The 18,458-nt window shown below is 35.9% G+C and overlaps 1 protein-coding gene across 14 annotated transcripts in view; it reads left to right on the top strand.

The window, feature by feature from the left end:
* Positions 1-18,458, top strand: part of EML6 (EMAP like 6) — a 351,593-nt gene that overhangs the window by 228,294 nt on the left and 104,841 nt on the right. For 12 of the 14 annotated variants that reach the window (XM_082426244.1, XM_082426236.1, XM_082426246.1 and 9 more), the window contains 6 exons: positions 839-976; positions 2,691-2,947; positions 5,112-5,324; positions 12,110-12,277; positions 13,214-13,320; positions 16,625-16,743. In XM_082426244.1, the coding sequence (XP_082282370.1) occupies positions 839-976; positions 2,691-2,947; positions 5,112-5,324; positions 12,110-12,277; positions 13,214-13,320; positions 16,625-16,743 (1,002 nt within the window). Of the gene's footprint in view, positions 1-162; positions 318-801; positions 977-2,690; positions 2,948-5,111; positions 5,325-12,109; positions 12,278-13,213; positions 13,321-16,624; positions 16,744-18,458 lie in introns of all 14 variants that reach the window. The other 2 variants (XM_082426238.1, XM_082426239.1) reach the window with 2 other exon arrangements.

Below are 18,458 nucleotides of genomic sequence, written 5' to 3'. Positions count from 1 at the left end.
GGTCAGATGCCGCAATTGCATCTCACATGGAAACCCTTATTTGTGTCTTCAAATATTTAGTTTGTGTTCTCTCAGTTTGAGGTGTCTGGATTAGGTGTTCCAAGGAGCTGCGGAAAATTTTGTGTTAGTGGCACTTGCACTTGACCTCTGTCTCTCCAGCAGTAGCTGTGCTCATCAGCCAGGGGCATGGCGAAGTATCCCCCCCGCCCCAGCCCCAACCAAGAGGGGACCTATCAGCAGTGGGGTGCCCAGGGAGCTCATGAGGAGTGACAGCATATGACTGTGTACAGCCAACTTTGGAACCGTCCTGGGCAGGGGTATCATTCGTTCTTCTCCATCTAAAATACTTCTTCTTGCTCAGGAGGCCAACAAATGTAATGTGTATTTCAATCTGTATGTGCTTACATAACACAGTTACTAGAAGGGAACTCGTATTTTTTTTTAAAAAAAAAAAAGCAATAACAGCATCTAGTAGTACTTCTTATCCTATAAGTGTTATTAACAGCCATTGGTATAAATCCAGAACAATTTTTAATCTCCAAAGAGAAAAGTATAATTTTGTGTGAAGTAGTGTTTAAAATTTCCTTATTTTATGAATCTCAAAATCTTTGGAAATGTTATCTCTTTTTATATTTCTTGCTGGGTATTTCAAATGGTGAAAATCACATAAAGATAGGCTAAACACTTTCGCAGATTCCCAGACATGCCAAGAGGAAGGACACTGGTGTGAGGTTACTGCAGTCTTTCTTGTTATTATCGCAGTGGTGAACAGGCCTTGGGCTGGCTGATGACTATGAGAAGTTGTTTTGTTTTGTCTTTGACTTTGAACTGTGCTTAGGCTGTGGAGCCTAGCAGACCATGCCTTGATCGCCCGCTGTAACATGGAGGAAGCGGTTCGAAGCGTTGCTTTCAGCCCTGATGGATCTCAGTTGGCCCTGGGCATGAAGGACGGATCTTTCATTGTTCTCCGAGTCAGGCACGTACTGGTACTGAAAATGACATTAGAGATATTCTTTTGTTAAAATTAATTCTCCTGGTCAGAATGTATGCCAGGGCCTTAGGAAAAATGCATTTACTGTTTTGAATAGGAACACTGTAGATTCACAACCGCCTGTCTATAATTCCAAAATCCAAACACTCTGAGCGTCCGAAGTTCTTTGGTAACTTATTTGTCAGCACTGCCTGACCCAGTGAACTGGATGTGAGATAGTTTACAGTCTATTAATCTCTTAGTAGGGATAGTCATGTATCATGTGATTTGCTGCAAAAATATTAATGTGTTCAAAAGGGGTTGCTGCCTTAGCTCCTACTGGGGATGTTATGTAATAGATTGTATGCACACCTTTCTAAAATCCAATGAATAATGAACTCCCAAGCTTGTCTTGTCCCAGGGGTTTTAGATAAGAGATTATGGGTTTGTAATAAACCAAGAAGAGAGGAAGAAAGAAGAAAGCAGCCTCCAACAGCACTAAATTTTTAGAGATAAACTTAAGTAAAGATTTTTCTACCTATAATCACCAATAAAATGGAACATTTCATATTTATTAACCTCCTATATTATTTCTACTGGACAAAAATTATGGCCCACCCTTGTAATTCTTTGAACACATTGGTTATTCTTTTGGATTACACATTTTGTGATTACAGAAAGGAAATGCAGCTGTAGATTAGATACTGCATCTCTCACACACAGCAAATTCTATATAGCTCTTGGCATGGTTTACTACACTAAATTCTCATAACCAGCCACACAACTTATTACCAAATGGGTGGGCAACATTTTCTTTCTTTGCTTAGTGATGTGTGAAAAGATAGCTAATTACCAAATTTTCTTTTTGATGGATTTCCCAAGCCAAAAAAAAATCCTCCCACACCTATTTTATGGCATTATAGTAAACTATAATGCTATTAGTAAATGATAGCAGGTATGAGAAATTATTATGTGGAAGCAAATATTTGGCATTATTTCTGCATTCAGTTCATTTTAGAGTTGATGAAGGTATCATTACTAGCTCAGGGGACCTGCTAGTCATAATCTTGTCTTATAGCTATGGGGGAAAAGCCTCAGTGAGCTTTCAAATAAGAGTAGAAATTCTTACCAGAAACTTATCAGAAAGGACACAGAATATTCCAGTGATTCAATGTAGACATTATTGACCTTTCATAGTGAAAGTTAAATAATTACATAAAACTTCAACATTAAAAAAGTAGTTTTCCTCTTCTGCTTTTTGGACTTGCTCTTTTTACAATAAGCATCAAGCTTAACAGTCACTGGTTTCTTGTTCTTAAAGTATTAGGAAGATAGTTTATTTTATGTTAACCTTGATATGTTTTACTGTTCTCTGTGACATATTTTTTAAATAATTTTACAAACCCCAAATTTTAATAAAAAGTTTTAGAGAAAAATAATACATATAATTGAACATGAAAGGGAAAATGCATTTCATTAAAATTGTTTTGTTTTTTACTTTGGGAGCCCAAAATATTATTTTAAATGTTTAATTTCTCCTACGTTGGCCATGAACTAAATAATATTTTATATGTTTCCATAAAAGTTAATTCTCTAATTCCTGTAGTTTTTCTCTCCCTTTCAAAGTAATTTTTTTCTGTGGCACACAGATTTTAAAACATGACTTGGGGTTCCTATCTCTAGATTTGCTGCTTATCGCTTTGCTTTTCTATTCTTATAGAGATATGACAGAAGTGGTTCATATCAAAGATCGAAAAGAAGTCATTCACGAAATGAAATTTTCTCCAGATGGTTCTTATCTGGCAGTGGGATCCAATGACGGCCCAGTAGATATCTATGCTGTCGCCCAGCGGTATAAGAAAATTGGAGAATGCAACAAGTCTCTCAGTTTCATCACACACATCGACTGGTCTTTGGATAGTAAATACTTGCAAACTAATGACGGTGCTGGAGAACGGCTGTTCTACAAAATGCCATGTAAGTCACAAGGGCAATGAATGTTTGTACAAAGCGCAACTCTGAACCATGGCAGAAAATATATGAGGATATTCTTAGGACCTCAGAGCAAGGAATGTTTTCTGAAACAAGACCCTCAAACCACAGACTCTCAAAGAAAAGATTCATAAATTGGAACACATTAAAATAAAAAATTATTGCACAACCAAAGAGACCATGATGGGCATAGATACTTGGAATTGTTATAAGGGACAAAGGATATACATGAACAATACAAGTTTGAACTGCACCAGTCTACTTCTGTGCAGATTTTTTTAGTAGTAAATACTGCAGTACTACATGGTAGGAGGTTGGTTGAATCTGTGGTTGTGGAACCATGGATGCAGAGGGTCAGCTCTAAGTTATACATGGATTTTTCAATAGCGTGGAGAGTTGGTGGCCCTAGCCCTCAAGTTGTTCGAGGGTCAACTGTACACCTATAATATATAAAGAATGCCTAAAGATAAGCAAAAGGAAAAAATACTAGGAAAATACTAAAAAAATACTGAAGATTTGAGGATCACAGTCAACTACTATGATTCCTTTCGTCTCTTTTGTGTCCTTCATAATTGGAAGCCCTTATTATACAATTATTTGGTGAAATGTGCTCATTGGGATTTAAAAAAACCCACAAATTTTATTGGTAACCCCCACTATAACTTCTATAAGAGATTCATCTTATTCATCTTATTTATATAATACTCATTTAGTAACATTTAATTTGTAATGTTAAAATGTCATAAATAAAAGACAGATTTCTGTATTACAATCTTTGATTAATGATTTTTTATAATGTAAAAGGAAAAATTTAATATTTAACATGAATCTTGACCTCAAATAATTATATTTTAATTTTTTATTGAAAAATCAATTTTACTATAAAACAAGGTGTGACATAACTTCAACATTTTTAAGAGTCTCTGCCCTATCAATTCATCAATATACCTTTACTAGGTGCATATTTCTTTGTGTCTACTTTCTCTGCTTGACAGTATTTCATATATATTTTCATACGTGAAAAAATATAGAACACATTTTTGTCGTTTGCAGTAACAAAGTAACACCCTACTCAGTGATATCAAAGATACCAGTGTATCTTTGCTGGTACACACAGTGCAGATCCAAATATCTTTGTAGAGGTGGGATTTTCTCTTGTGAATTACTTCCTTGGGCTATATTCTTTAAAGCAGGAACACTGGATCCAAGACTATGTTCAGACTATAAACTCTCCGATTCTGTGATCTTCATAATGGATTTTTATACAATGCTGTGTTAGAGTCTAGAATTGCCAATTTGACAATGCACCAGTAATGTATAAGAGCATCTATTTTATTTGAAAATATTTGTTATTTTTGAGGGGGAAAGTATGAGGTAATACACTTAATTGTCTTGATTTTGAATTTTTAAATTGTGCATGACTAAGCATTTTTCCAAACATTTCTTTATCCATGGGCTTCCTCCTTTTTGTGCTCCCTGGGAACATCCCTTACCAGCTGCTGGGTATTGTGAAAATGGGTATTGGGCTTCCAATTATGAAAACTGGGTATTGTGCCCCACACATAAGACCATACTTAGAACAATTGTCAGGACTGTTTTCCCCAACTAATTACATTTATTTCATCAAAATTTGGTGGATTTTCATTGTCTAGCACTTTAAAATTTAAATAGAAAATCCATTCATTTTTTTCACTAATTAATTGAGGCTGACTTTTAAAAAATCACTTCTATGGTTCCTTGAATTATGAAAAGTAGGAGTTCAGAATAAACTCTTTAAAAACCTGGCAAAATATTAGTAACTAAATATGATAAAATATAATTTAATAATAGTCATTTCATCAATAACACAAAGCATAATATCATCTCTATCTAAATAATTAAGGTCAAGTAAGGATCAGTAGTTTAAGACATTAGATGTACCATGATCATTTTCTTTCTCCTATCTGAGTTTTGAGCATGTGCTTCCTTTAAACCCTGCTAGAAAAAAAAATCACCATTTGGGGAAAGAGATTAGAATTTATAGTTTCCTTGGTTTATAAACATTTTAAAACAAAGGTTTTAGACCTTTATGAGAAAAATGAATAAAGTAAATTAGAATATGATTTTATTTAAATGTAACATTATATTAAAATTTATTGATTATTTTCAGCTGGGAAGCCTTTAACAAGTAAAGAAGAAATCAAAGGGATTCCCTGGGCCTCCTGGACATGTGTGAATGGCCCAGAAGTGAGTGGGATTTGGCCAAAATACACTGATGTCACTGACATCAACTCAGTGGATGCAAATTACAACAACTCAGTACTGGTGTCTGGAGATGATTTTGGACTGGTTAAATTGTTTAAGTTTCCTTGTCTCAAGAAAGGTAAGGCCAAAAGAAATGTTTCATTGAATGAAGATTTGATCTAGAATATATATACAGTATAATTAAGGCTTATTTTCTTGATGTCTGTTACTGCAGACTATTCATTTTATCTTTATATTTACTCTAACACTTTTCAATAGAAAGTTTGCTATCTTCTGCTTTTGACATTCTGAAACGTGGTTTTGCAAATTTAAGTCAACATTTGTTAACAGAGATGTTACTCAACATTTCGTGATTCATAAATTCCATGTTTCATGTTTTAAACAAGTTGTATTCTATTTTATTTATATCTACGTAAATATAATTTAAATTACATGTTACATTAAAATATTGTAATTAAAATTCTTTTATGCATTACAGCTAATTGTGCTTATACATAGGAAGCAAAGCAAATCCTTATAGACATATTTAAAATGAAATCTGAAAGTGATTGTTGTGGTGATAATACAGTTTGTGGACCCCTTCTGATAGCACTAATTTTGCGCACCAAACTTACATAACTGGTGAATTTTTTTTTATTGAAGTGTAATTGATATACAATGTTGTGTTAATTTCTGCTGTGCAGAAAGTGAATTAGTTATACAAATATACACACTCTTTTTAAAATTCTTTTCCATTATGGTTTATCACAGGATATCAAATATAGTTCCCTGTGCTATATATTAGGACCTTGTTGTTTATCCGTTCTGTATATTAATAGTTTGCATCTGCTAATCCCAAACTCCCAATCCATTCCTCCCCCAACCCCCTCCCCCTTGGTAACCACAGATCTGTTCTCTGTGTGTGTGAGTCTGTTCCTGTTTGGTAGATAAGTTCATTTGTGTCATATTTTAGATTCCACGTATAAGTGATATCATATGGTATTTGTCTCTTTCTGACTTACTTCACTTAGTATGATAATCTCTAGTTGCATCCATGTTGCTGCAAATGGCATTATTTCATTCTTTTTTATGGCTGAGTAATATTCCATTGTATATATGTACCACATCTTCTTTATCCATTCATCTGTCAGTGGACATTTAGGTTGCTTCCCTGTCTTGGCTATTGTGAATAATGCTGCTATGAACATTGGGGTGCGTGTATCTTTTTGAATTGTAGTTTTGTCTGCATATATGCCCAGGAATGGGATTGCAGGATCATACGGTAACTCTATTTTTAGTTTTTTGAGGAACCTCCGTACTGTTTTCCATAGTAGCTGCACCAACAATGCAACAGTGTTTCCTTTTTTCCACACCATCTCCAGCATTTGTTATTTGTAGATTTTTTAATGATGGCCATTCTGATCGGTGCGAGGTGGTACCTCATTGTAATTTTGATTTGCATTGCTGTAATAATTAGCAATGTTGAGCATCTTTTCATGTGCCTGGTGGCCATCTGTATGTCTTCTTTGGAAAAATGTCTATTTAGATCTTCCGCCCGTTTTTTGATCGGGTTGTTTGTTTTGTTATTGTTGAGTTGTATAAGCTGTTTGTATATTTTGGAAGTTAAGCCCTGTTGGTTGCATTATTTGTAAATATTTTCTCCTACTCTTTAGGTTCTTTTCATTTTGTTTATGGTTTCCTTTGCTGTGCAAAAGCTTGTAAGTTTGATTAGGTCCCATTTGTTTATTTTTGCTTTTGGGAGACTGATAACTGGTGAAATTTTTGAGAGAGTTTGATTCAAAACAACCCTTTCTGCCCTTGCATTTTGTTCTTTTGTTTTATTGTTGTTAAAATCTTGTCACTTCAATTTTTCTGGCACTGTCAGGCTTTGTAGAATGTGACTGAATTGATCATGTAATGACCCTGTCCTCTTCCTTCAGAAGTTCAGGCAAAGCCCATACACAGGCTTTTCTGAGACTCCCTGCCTGCACCCTGAAAATCTGATCAGCAGTAGGGATATGCTGTTGCCTGAAAACCCTTTCACTTGAACGATTTTTAGAATAATCAAGGAAAGGATTGAAAATGTCATCAGAAAGTCATTTTCAGCTAACTGGCTGTTTTGAAGCAGTGACAATTATGGTAAAAAATTGAACATAAAATGCATAACAAAACCACCATCACTTCCACTTGGCAAAATGACCATCAGATTAAAATGCTTGAGGTACATTACCTCAACATGCCTAATTCAAACTGTTCTCTTTCTCCATAATGGGTCTTTTGAGTAATAGGGCGTGGCTTGTTAAATTGAGTAATGTACTTGCAGAAGTTAAGTTAGGCAACCAGAAGGTATCTGGAAATTCAGGATTCAGAAGAAACATCATGAGGGTCAGAAGCAATACTGTTGGTCTCAAGTATCAGGACTTGGGAAGTCAGTGAGAGTTGGTATTTCCTATGAGTCATTGAGACTTGTAGGATAGACTTGGGTCTAGAAAATAGCAATGGAAATGTAAATCTTGGGTTAGCATATTAGGATGGGGGAGGCAGGTAGGGAGGTACAGTGAGTAGTGCTGTTTGTCAAAATGAGATACCCTTATATGTAAAACAACCCAGAGGATGAAGGCAGCCAGGAGACATCTGAATGAACAAGGAGACATTGACAGCCAGAGTGACAGTATGGTGAGAGTAATAAAACCCACCTCAACAATCTGCAGAAGTATCCATGTCCTCATAGCAAACTGACTTGTTCTACTTTTCATGACACATTGTTTATACATCTTGCAATTTGCCTCAGAGTCATTTAGGCTCTTGGAGCCTTTTTGTGCTAAAGCTACTGGTGGAGAAGTTTATAACAGAGTGTTGCTGATGAGAATAGTAACAGTTGGTGGAACTTGTCTCCCTATAACCAAGGTACCAGTGACAAGTATTCCCCCAACTTTTGAACATGTAAACACCCAAATATTAGCAGGGGCTGATGACTATGAGAAAGTGTGGAGACTGAGTAAACATTATAGTTTTCCACTGTGATTAAATAAAACTCACAAGTTAATTGACACATTTATGATTATGTGTACATAGTATTCTTTTGCATAATAATTAGACATAAGTGTTCTGCAGTTAATGAAAATGACTACAGTTCATATTATTTTTACATAGCTGAACCAATTTGTTTTCCTCATTTCCTTTTGAAAGTTTTCAAATCTTAAAATAATTAGGATCCATACTGATAATTTTCCCTGATGTCATTTAGAGTACATCCTGTTTGACCATCACCCCCGAGGCACTGACATGAGGTAAAATCCAAAGCCTTGCTCATTGGCATTTGCCATATCTTAACACCCTTGGCATCTACCCATGCTCCTAGGGGAGGCTCAAGGCCAAGGATCTCCATGTTTCACTTGTGTGCTGCCATTCCATTAATCCTTCACACACACACACACACACACACACACACATACACACAGTCCTTGAACAACTACCTCCTATGACAAGTGTCCTGGATACTGTAAGACTTGAGTTGCAGAAACCCTAGACCTTGGAGGGGAAAGTGCTGGCCTTCAGTAGAGCTTGGATGAGCTTGATGCAGGAACAGAAAGGTCAGTGTGTCTAGAGCATGATGAACGAGGGGAGAGCTGTGCACTCCAAGGCTGGAAGGGCAGTGGGGGCCAGGCATGAAGGGCCTTGAAGCAACTGTTAGAAATGTGGGTCTTATTCTAAGTGCAGTGGAAAACTATTGAGGGTTTTAAATGGAAGAGTGACATGAGCAATTTAAGTTTTTAAAATACCACTTTGATATTGTGTGGGATGGAATAGGGAAGGGGAGGCTTCAAGTAGAGAGATTATTGCAAGAGCCCGGGTAAAAGATGATGTGACTTGGACAAAGGTGTCAGGAACAGACCTGAAGAGAGGTGGTTGAGATTAGGAAACAGTGTCAAGGTAGAGCTGAAGGTCTTGCTGATGGATTGGGTGTGGGAATAGAGGGAAAGAGGAGAATTGAGGAAGACTCCTAAGTTTTAGGTTTGAGCAATCGGGTGGATGGTAGCACCATCTATAGAGATGGGAAAATGAGAAAGGAATAGGTTTTGTGCGTGTGTGTGTGTGTGTGTTTTATGGTGGTAACAGAGTAGGAGGGGAAGGGGAAACTCCTGGTTTTTCTGTGATAAGTTTGAGGCGCCTATTAGGCATCCAAGTGGGCATAGCACACAAGCTGTCAACACTCTTGGGAGAGTTCAGGGTTGGAGATGAATGTTTGGCAGCTGAGGGAATATCAACAGTATTTAAAGCCAAGGAGAAAGAATCAATAGAGAGGAGATGAGGGCTGAGGGCTGAGCCTTCCTTAGGGTCCAGAGAATAAAGGGGGGCCTTGTAGAGTCACTCATTGTCCTAAGGAAAACCTTGGAAGAGATGGATGTGGCCTTCATTTATTCACTAAATATTTAAGTGCTATTCTAGAGGCTGGAGATATGTCAATGAATAAAACAAGCACAAGTCCCTGGAGCTCTTGTTCTACTGAGAGGACCCAGTCAATAAACAAGACAATATAAACACATCTGATGGTGAGAAGTGCTGTGATGAAAAATAAAGCAAACAATGGGAGTAAAGAGTGCTCAGGTCGGGCAGTGTAGTATTGCTGTTTTAAGTAGGATGGTCAAAGCAGGGCTCACTGATAGTTTCATTTGACTAGAAACCTGAAGGAGGTAAGAGAACCAGCCATTCAGAGATGCAGGGAAAGAGCATTCCAGACTGAGGGAACACAAGTGCAAAAGCCTAGAGACAGAAGAGGGCCTGGCATGCAAAGAGGCCAGTGAGCCTAGAGTAGAGCAAGTGAGGGAGAGAGAGGAAGAATGATCAGAGAGATAAGGCCTAAATATTGATGACAGTAATGCTATTGCAGGTTCTAGTTCCAGCCTCCCAATGGTGTATGAGCTAGCTATTGCTGTAAAACAAATTCCCCTCCCTCCCAAATTTAGCAGCTTAAATCAATAATCATTTATTATCTCACAGTTTTGGGGAGTCAGGAATTCAGGAGCAGCTTAGCCGGCTCTCCAGGTCTCTCATGAAGCTGCAGTCATCTGAAGGCTAGACTGAGGCCAAAGATCCACTTCCAAGATGCTCGCTCACCTGGCTCTTGCCTGGAGGCCTCAGTTCCTTGTGAGCCTCTCCATAGGCTGCTTGAGTGTCCTTATCACATGGTATCTAGAGATCCAAGAAAGAGCAAGGAGACATCTGCAGTGCCTTTTATAACCTCCTCTTGGATGTCACATACCTTCACTTTTGACATACTCTGTTTTGATTTGTGTCAAATAATTTGTGGACATATTTTTTCCAGCTTTACTGAGATAAAATTGACAAATAATATTGTGTAAGTTTAAAGTATACAACATGGTGATTTCATATATGTGTATATGTTGTGAAATGATTACTACTTTAAAGTTAGTTAACATATCCATCAACTCAGTTAGTTATCCTGTGTGTGTGTGTGTGTGTGTGTGTGTGTGTGTGCGTGTGTGTGTGTGTGTTTAGTGAGAACATTTAAGATCTACTCTCTTGGCAACTTTCAAATATACAATACGGTATTATTAACTACAGTCACATGGTGTACGTTAGATCCCCAGAACTTATTCATCTTATAACTGAAAGTGTATCTTTGACCAGCATCTCCCCATTTCCCCCTAGGTCCCTGATAACTGCAAATCTACCATGTGCTTTTATGAGTTTAACATTTTTTTAGAATTGTGGACATTTTTTAAACAACTCCAAAGAGATGGGTTAAATCATTTCTGAGGAGGGTCTAAAGGTCAGGGCAGCAAAGAATAGCCCAACAAGATCTATAGAGATATGGGAAGAATATATATTTACTTCATAATTATTGATTTATCATCAGCCAGCATTTCCAGCTGACCGGAGTTGGAATCTGTTTGACTTCATTAAATTACCAAAACTGATTTAGGAAACTCTTTGAAATGGGCATGGTTGCTTTTGAGACTCAAGTCCTTGCTTTCCCCTTCTGTGGCAGCATTCCCCTTGTCTTTTTGGGAAGCCTTGATATAATAAGACCTCACCTGGTCAGAACACGCTGTCAGGGAAGGGATATGTGTCAGTCATTTCCGCCTACATATAAATTTAAATCATTATCTCTCCAGTGGGTATTTAAATTTTAAACATGTGATAGTTGAAGAGATGGCCTTTTCCCCCATTAAAGAGATTTCGTTTAGAGGGGCTGTAATAGGTAGAAGTATTTCTGAAGGAGGGATAGTGTGCTTGTTGGCCCCAGAAATCTCTCATAGTCTTTGGGGTCCTAGGCCTCCACATGATAAGATGGATCTTGCTTATTTCCATGAGTGCCTTTATGCTCCTATGTACTCACCATACACTGGAGACTTTGCTGCAGTTATTCAACCACAAATACATGTTCACATAGCTTTTCTGTTGCATTCACTACCTGGGGATGGTGTTTACTGAGTAAAGCAATCAATTTAAGTGAAAAAAAATTCATTCTCCCAACTCTACATCTACATGACTCCAAACCACAATTTTACTACCCCCACCCTGCCGCAGAAGTATTTTCCATTTCCCAGTTAAAGGATTGCCTGTTGCCTCTTGTATTTAAATAAGAATGTGTAAGATGTTCATTCTTTAGCATTTATTTTCAGAATCAGTGAAGCAGTAGGTGTTATTTGGAACAGGTTCAGAAGTGTCTTTAGACACAGGGCTTAAATTTTAAGACCCAGTTTTAGCTTAATCCATACTAGAATGATTGAGATATCTTTTGGAGCCTTTGATTATTTGTTATTATATATAAGATTGAAATTATATTTTCTAATATATTTAAAGCTTTTACTTCTCAACATGAATAGAATGTAATTTTTTAACCAACAAATTCTATTTTTTGCACAACTAATCTTCTCCTCAAAAATATCTTTTCAGGAGCCAAATTTAGAAAGTATGTGGGTCATTCTGCACATGTCACAAACGTCCGCTGGTCTCATGACTTTCAGTGGGTATTAAGCACAGGAGGGGCTGACCACTCGGTTTTCCAGTGGAGATTTATTCCAGAAGGTGTCAGCAATGGCCTGCTGGAAACAGCACCCCAGGGTAAAACCAGTAATAATTTTTCAACATCTATTTATTTTTCAATAAAAATTTCAAAGAATGGTCTAACATCTCTTCTTAAGGTAAAGAGTTAAAGCTGTTTTGAAAAATTCATTCCTACAATAAATTTAAAAGAACAGAAAAAACTTTTGAGATATGGGCCAGTTGAATATGGGTCAGTTGGATAATTTCCTTCAAAGGATTTTGCTTATACCAAATGCAAGTTGAAGGTCTAAGGTTTACATGAAGAATTAACTTTTGAGAATAACACGAACAGATACATCTCGGCCTCCTTAGGACGATTCTAACAGGTGGTGGGTCTGCTGGGTCAGGTGACAAGGTAACATTTGGAATAGAAGTTGCCTCCTGAATGGGATTCAGAGAATGGTCCACAATCACGGCCACTGTGTTCCAGTTCAATGGATGTGTATAGTCCTTTAATTTACTGTGATGTTGTCAGGAATGATCATGTAATATGTGAGGAGATGGTCTTATTGGGAGGGGTTCTGCAGCAATTTTGACCATGGCAATTACCAACATGGGTGGGCATGTTAACAGGCTAATGAGGATCTTTACTGAACTGAGTGGTTGGATTTCCTTCTGTCCCAGCCTTCTCCTTGGGAAAACCTAGCCCCCCCGCCCCCTTTTTTTCACTTTCAAAACAAGATTTAAAACCCAAAGATCTGTTATCTAATAGAAGTGTGGAAATAGTGGAGGGAGTTATCCTAGTCTGGTAATACTCCTGAAAAGGGGGTTAGAGGTATGGTGAACTTAACGAAAAGATGAAAAATAAAGGTGTTTTAAGAATCTACAACAAATGAAAACTATGGTGTAGTTATTTTTATTGACCTCAATAGGAGAGGAAAAAATTTTAAATAAAATTTTTAGCCATTTAGAGTCTCAGAATTTCTGCTTGTTTCTCACGGGGTGTTTCTGCAGAAGGTGGCTCCGATTCCTATAGTGAAGAATCTGATTCGGATTTATCTGACGTGCCGGAGTTGGACTCTGATATTGAGCAAGAAACTCAAATCAATTATGATCGCCAGGTCAGTAAACAGGGAGCCTCATTACAAATGCCTTATAACCCCAAATCTCGATCTCATTGAATTTGGACATTGCACTAAAATTGGTTAGTGCTTAGGCAGAAGAAAATCAAGAAAAGAATTAGGAAAATTGCCTACTTCTTATCTTTAAATACAGATTTGAAATAAGGCATTTACTGGATCATATCAGTAAAAAAATTTTAAGTAGAGGTAGTAGCAAATTTTCAAAACGGAACCTATGACAGTTTGGGTTTTCTGCCTTCCTAGCAGCTAAAACTTTAAAATATTTTCTACAGAAAAATGTGCAAGTAAGGTACAAGATTTTTCATTTTCTTAGCAGATCATTAAAGCATGTGTTTTCTTTATAGAAGAGGTATCACTGGAGGCATGGTTGTTTGCAAATGAGCTGTTGTCCTGATTTCTCTCTTAACTTATGGAGACCGTTATCCATTTAATTAAAGTAAAAGCCCAAATACAATGCACATTATCCTTCCAGTCAGAAATCATCTTTAGTAGAAAAGTTGGACAATTACAACCAAATTTTTTGAAAATAGGCACTTAATTTTAGCACTAAATTGTATTAAAGCGTGTAACCTTCATTGGAATCTGGACAGGTATCACATTCTTAATGGTGATAACCCTAGGGGTTCTGTTTTCTTCCTTGTCATTTAACAGAGGTATGTGAAGCGGATTCCATACATGAACATGGAGTGAATAAGATTTCAGATTTCAGACACAGCAACCGTCAGTGTTGCCCCATGGAAACTTACCACACAGGCCTATGGCAGCTGCCATGTATCAAGTGTCTCTATGGGGCCAGATCCTGTGCTTTACATACACCGAATCCAACCCCACAGTAACCCCTGAGAGGCTGAGTACTTTGCCCACATCCACATTGCCTGAGGTGGATCTGGGCTTCTCTCCAAAGCACACATTGTACGTGCTGCTTGGCTTTGCCTCTACGTAAGCTCTGAATGTACAACTTTTCAGATGATGACTTTTTTTTACCAACCCATAATTGTCACTCACTGATTCAGTATTTGAAAAATTAGATTAGTACAAAAGTAGTCCAACTGATGGTTTAGGTTAACTTCAAGACTAAATCGGTTTGACTGTGTATTGGTACAATATATTATGCTATAAAACTACTAAAGATAAAGATTTGAAAGGAAATTATTAATATCATGCAAATATTAAACAATATTATACCCTAATATCAAGGGGAAATGGAATTTAAGCAAAATAAACATACAATTTAGGGAAAAAGAAATGCAATTTTTTTAGTTGGGATGTTTCTATTTAATAAAAACAGTGCTAGTAAAAGAATGAAAAGGAATGACTCAAATGCAATTCATGCCTAGGATTTATATATTCTCCCTGACATCTTACTTTCTAAAGCTTTCACCTAGAGTATTTAATTCATGTTGTCTATATTTGATTCCTGAGTTGTTCCTGAGCAGGGAGTCTGTTCTACAGATGGGACTTTGAGGCCCACAGAGGTTATGAGACTTGTTCAAATAAGCAGTAGAAATGTCAAGACTAGAATTCAGTTCTCTAAAGTAGTTGATGAACTGATGAAAGCATCATGAATTCAGATGAATAATTATCATTAGATTTTAAAAACTTAGTTCACTGCATCTGTAATAGACAAGGCAGTAGTGAGATATCTTCTGACTTCCATTTTTTTTAAACGATTTTTGGTCAAATCCTAAATATGAACTTCATTATAATATTTTCATGATTTTTTTGTAATGTAGTTTGATTAAATGAAAACTTTCCTATATGAAGATGAGAAATTATGAATTGTATTTCATTTAAATATGTTAAATTTATATCTCTTGATAGTAGGGCATAAATACATGATAGACAAAATTTTATCTACATGATTTTATCTACATTTAAATTATCGAGAATGTTGTCTCAGTCAGCAGCACATTTTAGGTCCTAGGTTAGACCAAGAGCTTTGCTCTGTATCCCAGAGTCTGATCTGAAAGATTCATGAGGTCATGAAAGAAGGATAATTCCAAAGAGTGATCACCATGATTCATGTGGCCCACATTTCACACATTTCTGAATCATCAAGAGATTTCTTGCCTTAAAAGAAATTATAACAAAATATTTAAATTATATTTTATTGATAATTTTATTTAATAATTTCCTTTCTTATTTATCAGAAAAGTAATATATTTTCTGGATATAAATTGATTTAGAAACATAATAGCAAAATTTTTTTAAAAATTCTTTTAAATCCCAATGATTTAAAAGACATTTCAAGTTAGTTTTGTTCATTAGAAAAAAGTAAAATTCAATCTCATGTCTTATGTTCTCAATTTTGTTTGTCTTTTCAAAGAACCAACTCTTAGTTTTGTTAATTTTTTCTATTGTTTTCCTATTCTCTATTTCATGTATTTCTGTGCTAATCTCTATTACTTCCTTTCTTCTGCTAACTTTGGACTTAGTGTCCAAACTAAGTCCAAACTTTTTTTTCTAGTTCCTTGAGGTATAATATTAAGTTCTTTATCTGAGATCTTTCTTTTTCCTTAATGTATATGTTTATTAGCTACAAAATTTCCCCTGAGAAATGCTTTTGCTGTATCCTGTAAGTTCTGGTATGTTGCGTTTCCATTTTCATTTGTGTCAAGATTTTTTAAAATTTCCTTTTTGATTTCTTCTTTGATCCATTAGTTGTTGAGGAGTGTGTTGATTTCTGTATATTTGTGACTTTCCCAGCTTTCTTCCTGTTACTTATTTCTAGTTTCATACTATAGTGGTCAGAAAATATACTTGATATAATTTCAATATTCTTAAATTTATTGAGCCTTGTTTTGTGGTCTAACATGATCTGTCCTAGAAAATGTTCCTTGTGTGCTTGAGAAGAATGTATGTTCTGCTGCTGATAGATGAAATGTTCTGTATTTGTTAGGATATTTGGTCTGTAGTATTGTTCAAATCTGCTCTTTCATTATTCTCTGTCTGGGTGATCAATCCTTTGTTGGGAGTGGGGTTTTACAGTTTCCAACTATTATTGTATTGATATTTATTTCTTCTTTTAGTTGTTAATATATGCTTTGTATATTTAGATGCTCTGATGTCAAGTACATAAATATTTACCATTGTTATATCTTCTTGATGAGTTGACCCCTTTATCATTATATAATGCCCTTCTTTGTCTCTTGTGACCATTTTTAGCTTCTTATGTTTTAAAAAACTTGAGTTCCTGCAATTAAAGATTTCCTGAGAATGTCAAGACATTAATATATTTGAAACCTGAAGAGTCTCTAACTAAATGTTTCTGTTATGCTTGAAGGTTTACAAAGAAGATCTACCTCAGCTAAAGCAACAAAGTAAAGAGAAAAACCATGCAGTGTCCTTCCTCAAACGAGAAAAGGCTCCTGAGGACAGCTTGAAACTCCAGTTCATACATGGGTGGGTGGCCTGTCACCAGCCTTATCACCTTGTCATCCTTCTCAGTGCTACCCCAATTCAGGCTGGCTCTTCTCTCCAGTTTGCACCTACCTGCGGTTAATATTTTAACCACGACTCTCTGTCCAGTTTTCTCAGTGTTCTATGGCCATCTCAGTGTGTGTATCTAGATTTTTCACACTTCATGTACTTTTGTGTTGCATGTGTTACTGCCACTCATTGTTATTTCATTTCATTCTCTCCATCTCTGCTTCCTTTATGCCATAACTCCTGCTCTATTCAGCTGGCTTTCCCAGGACAGTATTTCCTTCAAATGCTTTTGTTCACGTGTACCCCAAATAATTTTGAATTTTGAAAATCATGTACAACCTTCCACACTTTAAGTTGACATCTAAGATTTTTCAACCTAAGCTTAAATGGTTGTGAAGAATATATCTTGTGTTTTATAAATACTCACATTATTTATTTAGATGGCTCCAGTGGAACCCAAATGCCATAGATATTTGATTCCCATTATCATCAATATAACAAATACATGAACTCATATTTCTATTCTACTTCTCCCACAGAATTTTACCCTAATATAATATTTTTATGCTTGTAAGTCTTTTTTTGATTACCCTGTCATAACTTCAACAAGGAAAAAACATATCTATATGTTCAATTTAAATTGAATTCCCTGTGACCATAAGTCTCTAACTCTGTGCTGTCTGGTACGATATCTACTTGTAGCCAATGATCACTTGAAATGTGGCTGGTCTAAATGTGCTGTATGTGGAAAATGCACACCAGAGTTTGAAGACTTAGCATGAAAAAGAAATTTACCTCATTAAAATGTTTTATACTGATTACATGTGGACATGATAATATTTTGGACAGAATGGGTTAAATGTTCTTAAGATAAGTTTCATCTGTTCCTTTTTTTTTTTTTTTAATGTGACAATTAGAAAAATTTTCAGTTACCTATGTGACTCACATAATAGTTCTGTTGGACAGTGCTACTCTAAGCATTAACAATTTTTTTCTGGATTTAATTATTGTTATAACTATTAGTAATAAATAGCTGGCCAAATCAACATAAATATAGTACAAATTCTGATAGTTATTAAACATAAATTTATTGGAAAAATTCTTTTAATAAGATAGAATTCTTTCAGTGAGTTCAGATATATGTGCATATATATTTCTTATTGCTAGAGGGTAACAGTTTAGCACTGAATCTATTCCAATTTTTCACTTTTTAATATAAGCACTAAGAAAGCTTATTCATATCTAGCTACTTAAGTAGATGAGAATAGAGGCAGTTTTATCACAGCAATGGTAATCAATTCTTTAAACTCCTCTTTGTTATAGGCCAAAAATATGTTTCGTGATTTTGATATATCACACAAAAATGTAGTTTAATGATCCATCAGCTAACAATTCAGTTAAATCACTGTTCAAATTTGTTAAAAGCAAAGAATTGGAAGTCACTTGACTTGCAAAAGGATTTCTTACCCAATTGTTAGAGTTATTCACTTTCAACATCCATCGGCACTTATATTTGTTTTGGTGTCCCTGGAAGGTTTGACATTCCAGGGTAATATACCATAGTAAGAGTCCCGATGGATGAGAGGAATGACTTCCTAAATTGGGAGGAAGGCGATTAGGAAATGGGAGGTGGGAAAGGAAAACCAGTACCTCATCACAGGTGTGTTCTCAGACTAGTCAGTTTTAAG

The sequence above is a fragment of the Balaenoptera physalus genome (assembly GCF_965194825.1).
Source record: "Balaenoptera physalus genome assembly, chromosome: 15".
Classification (NCBI taxonomy): Eukaryota; Metazoa; Chordata; class Mammalia; order Artiodactyla; family Balaenopteridae; genus Balaenoptera; species Balaenoptera physalus.
Note: the sequence above shows the minus strand (reverse complement) of the source record. Positions and strands in the feature narration are given on the sequence as shown.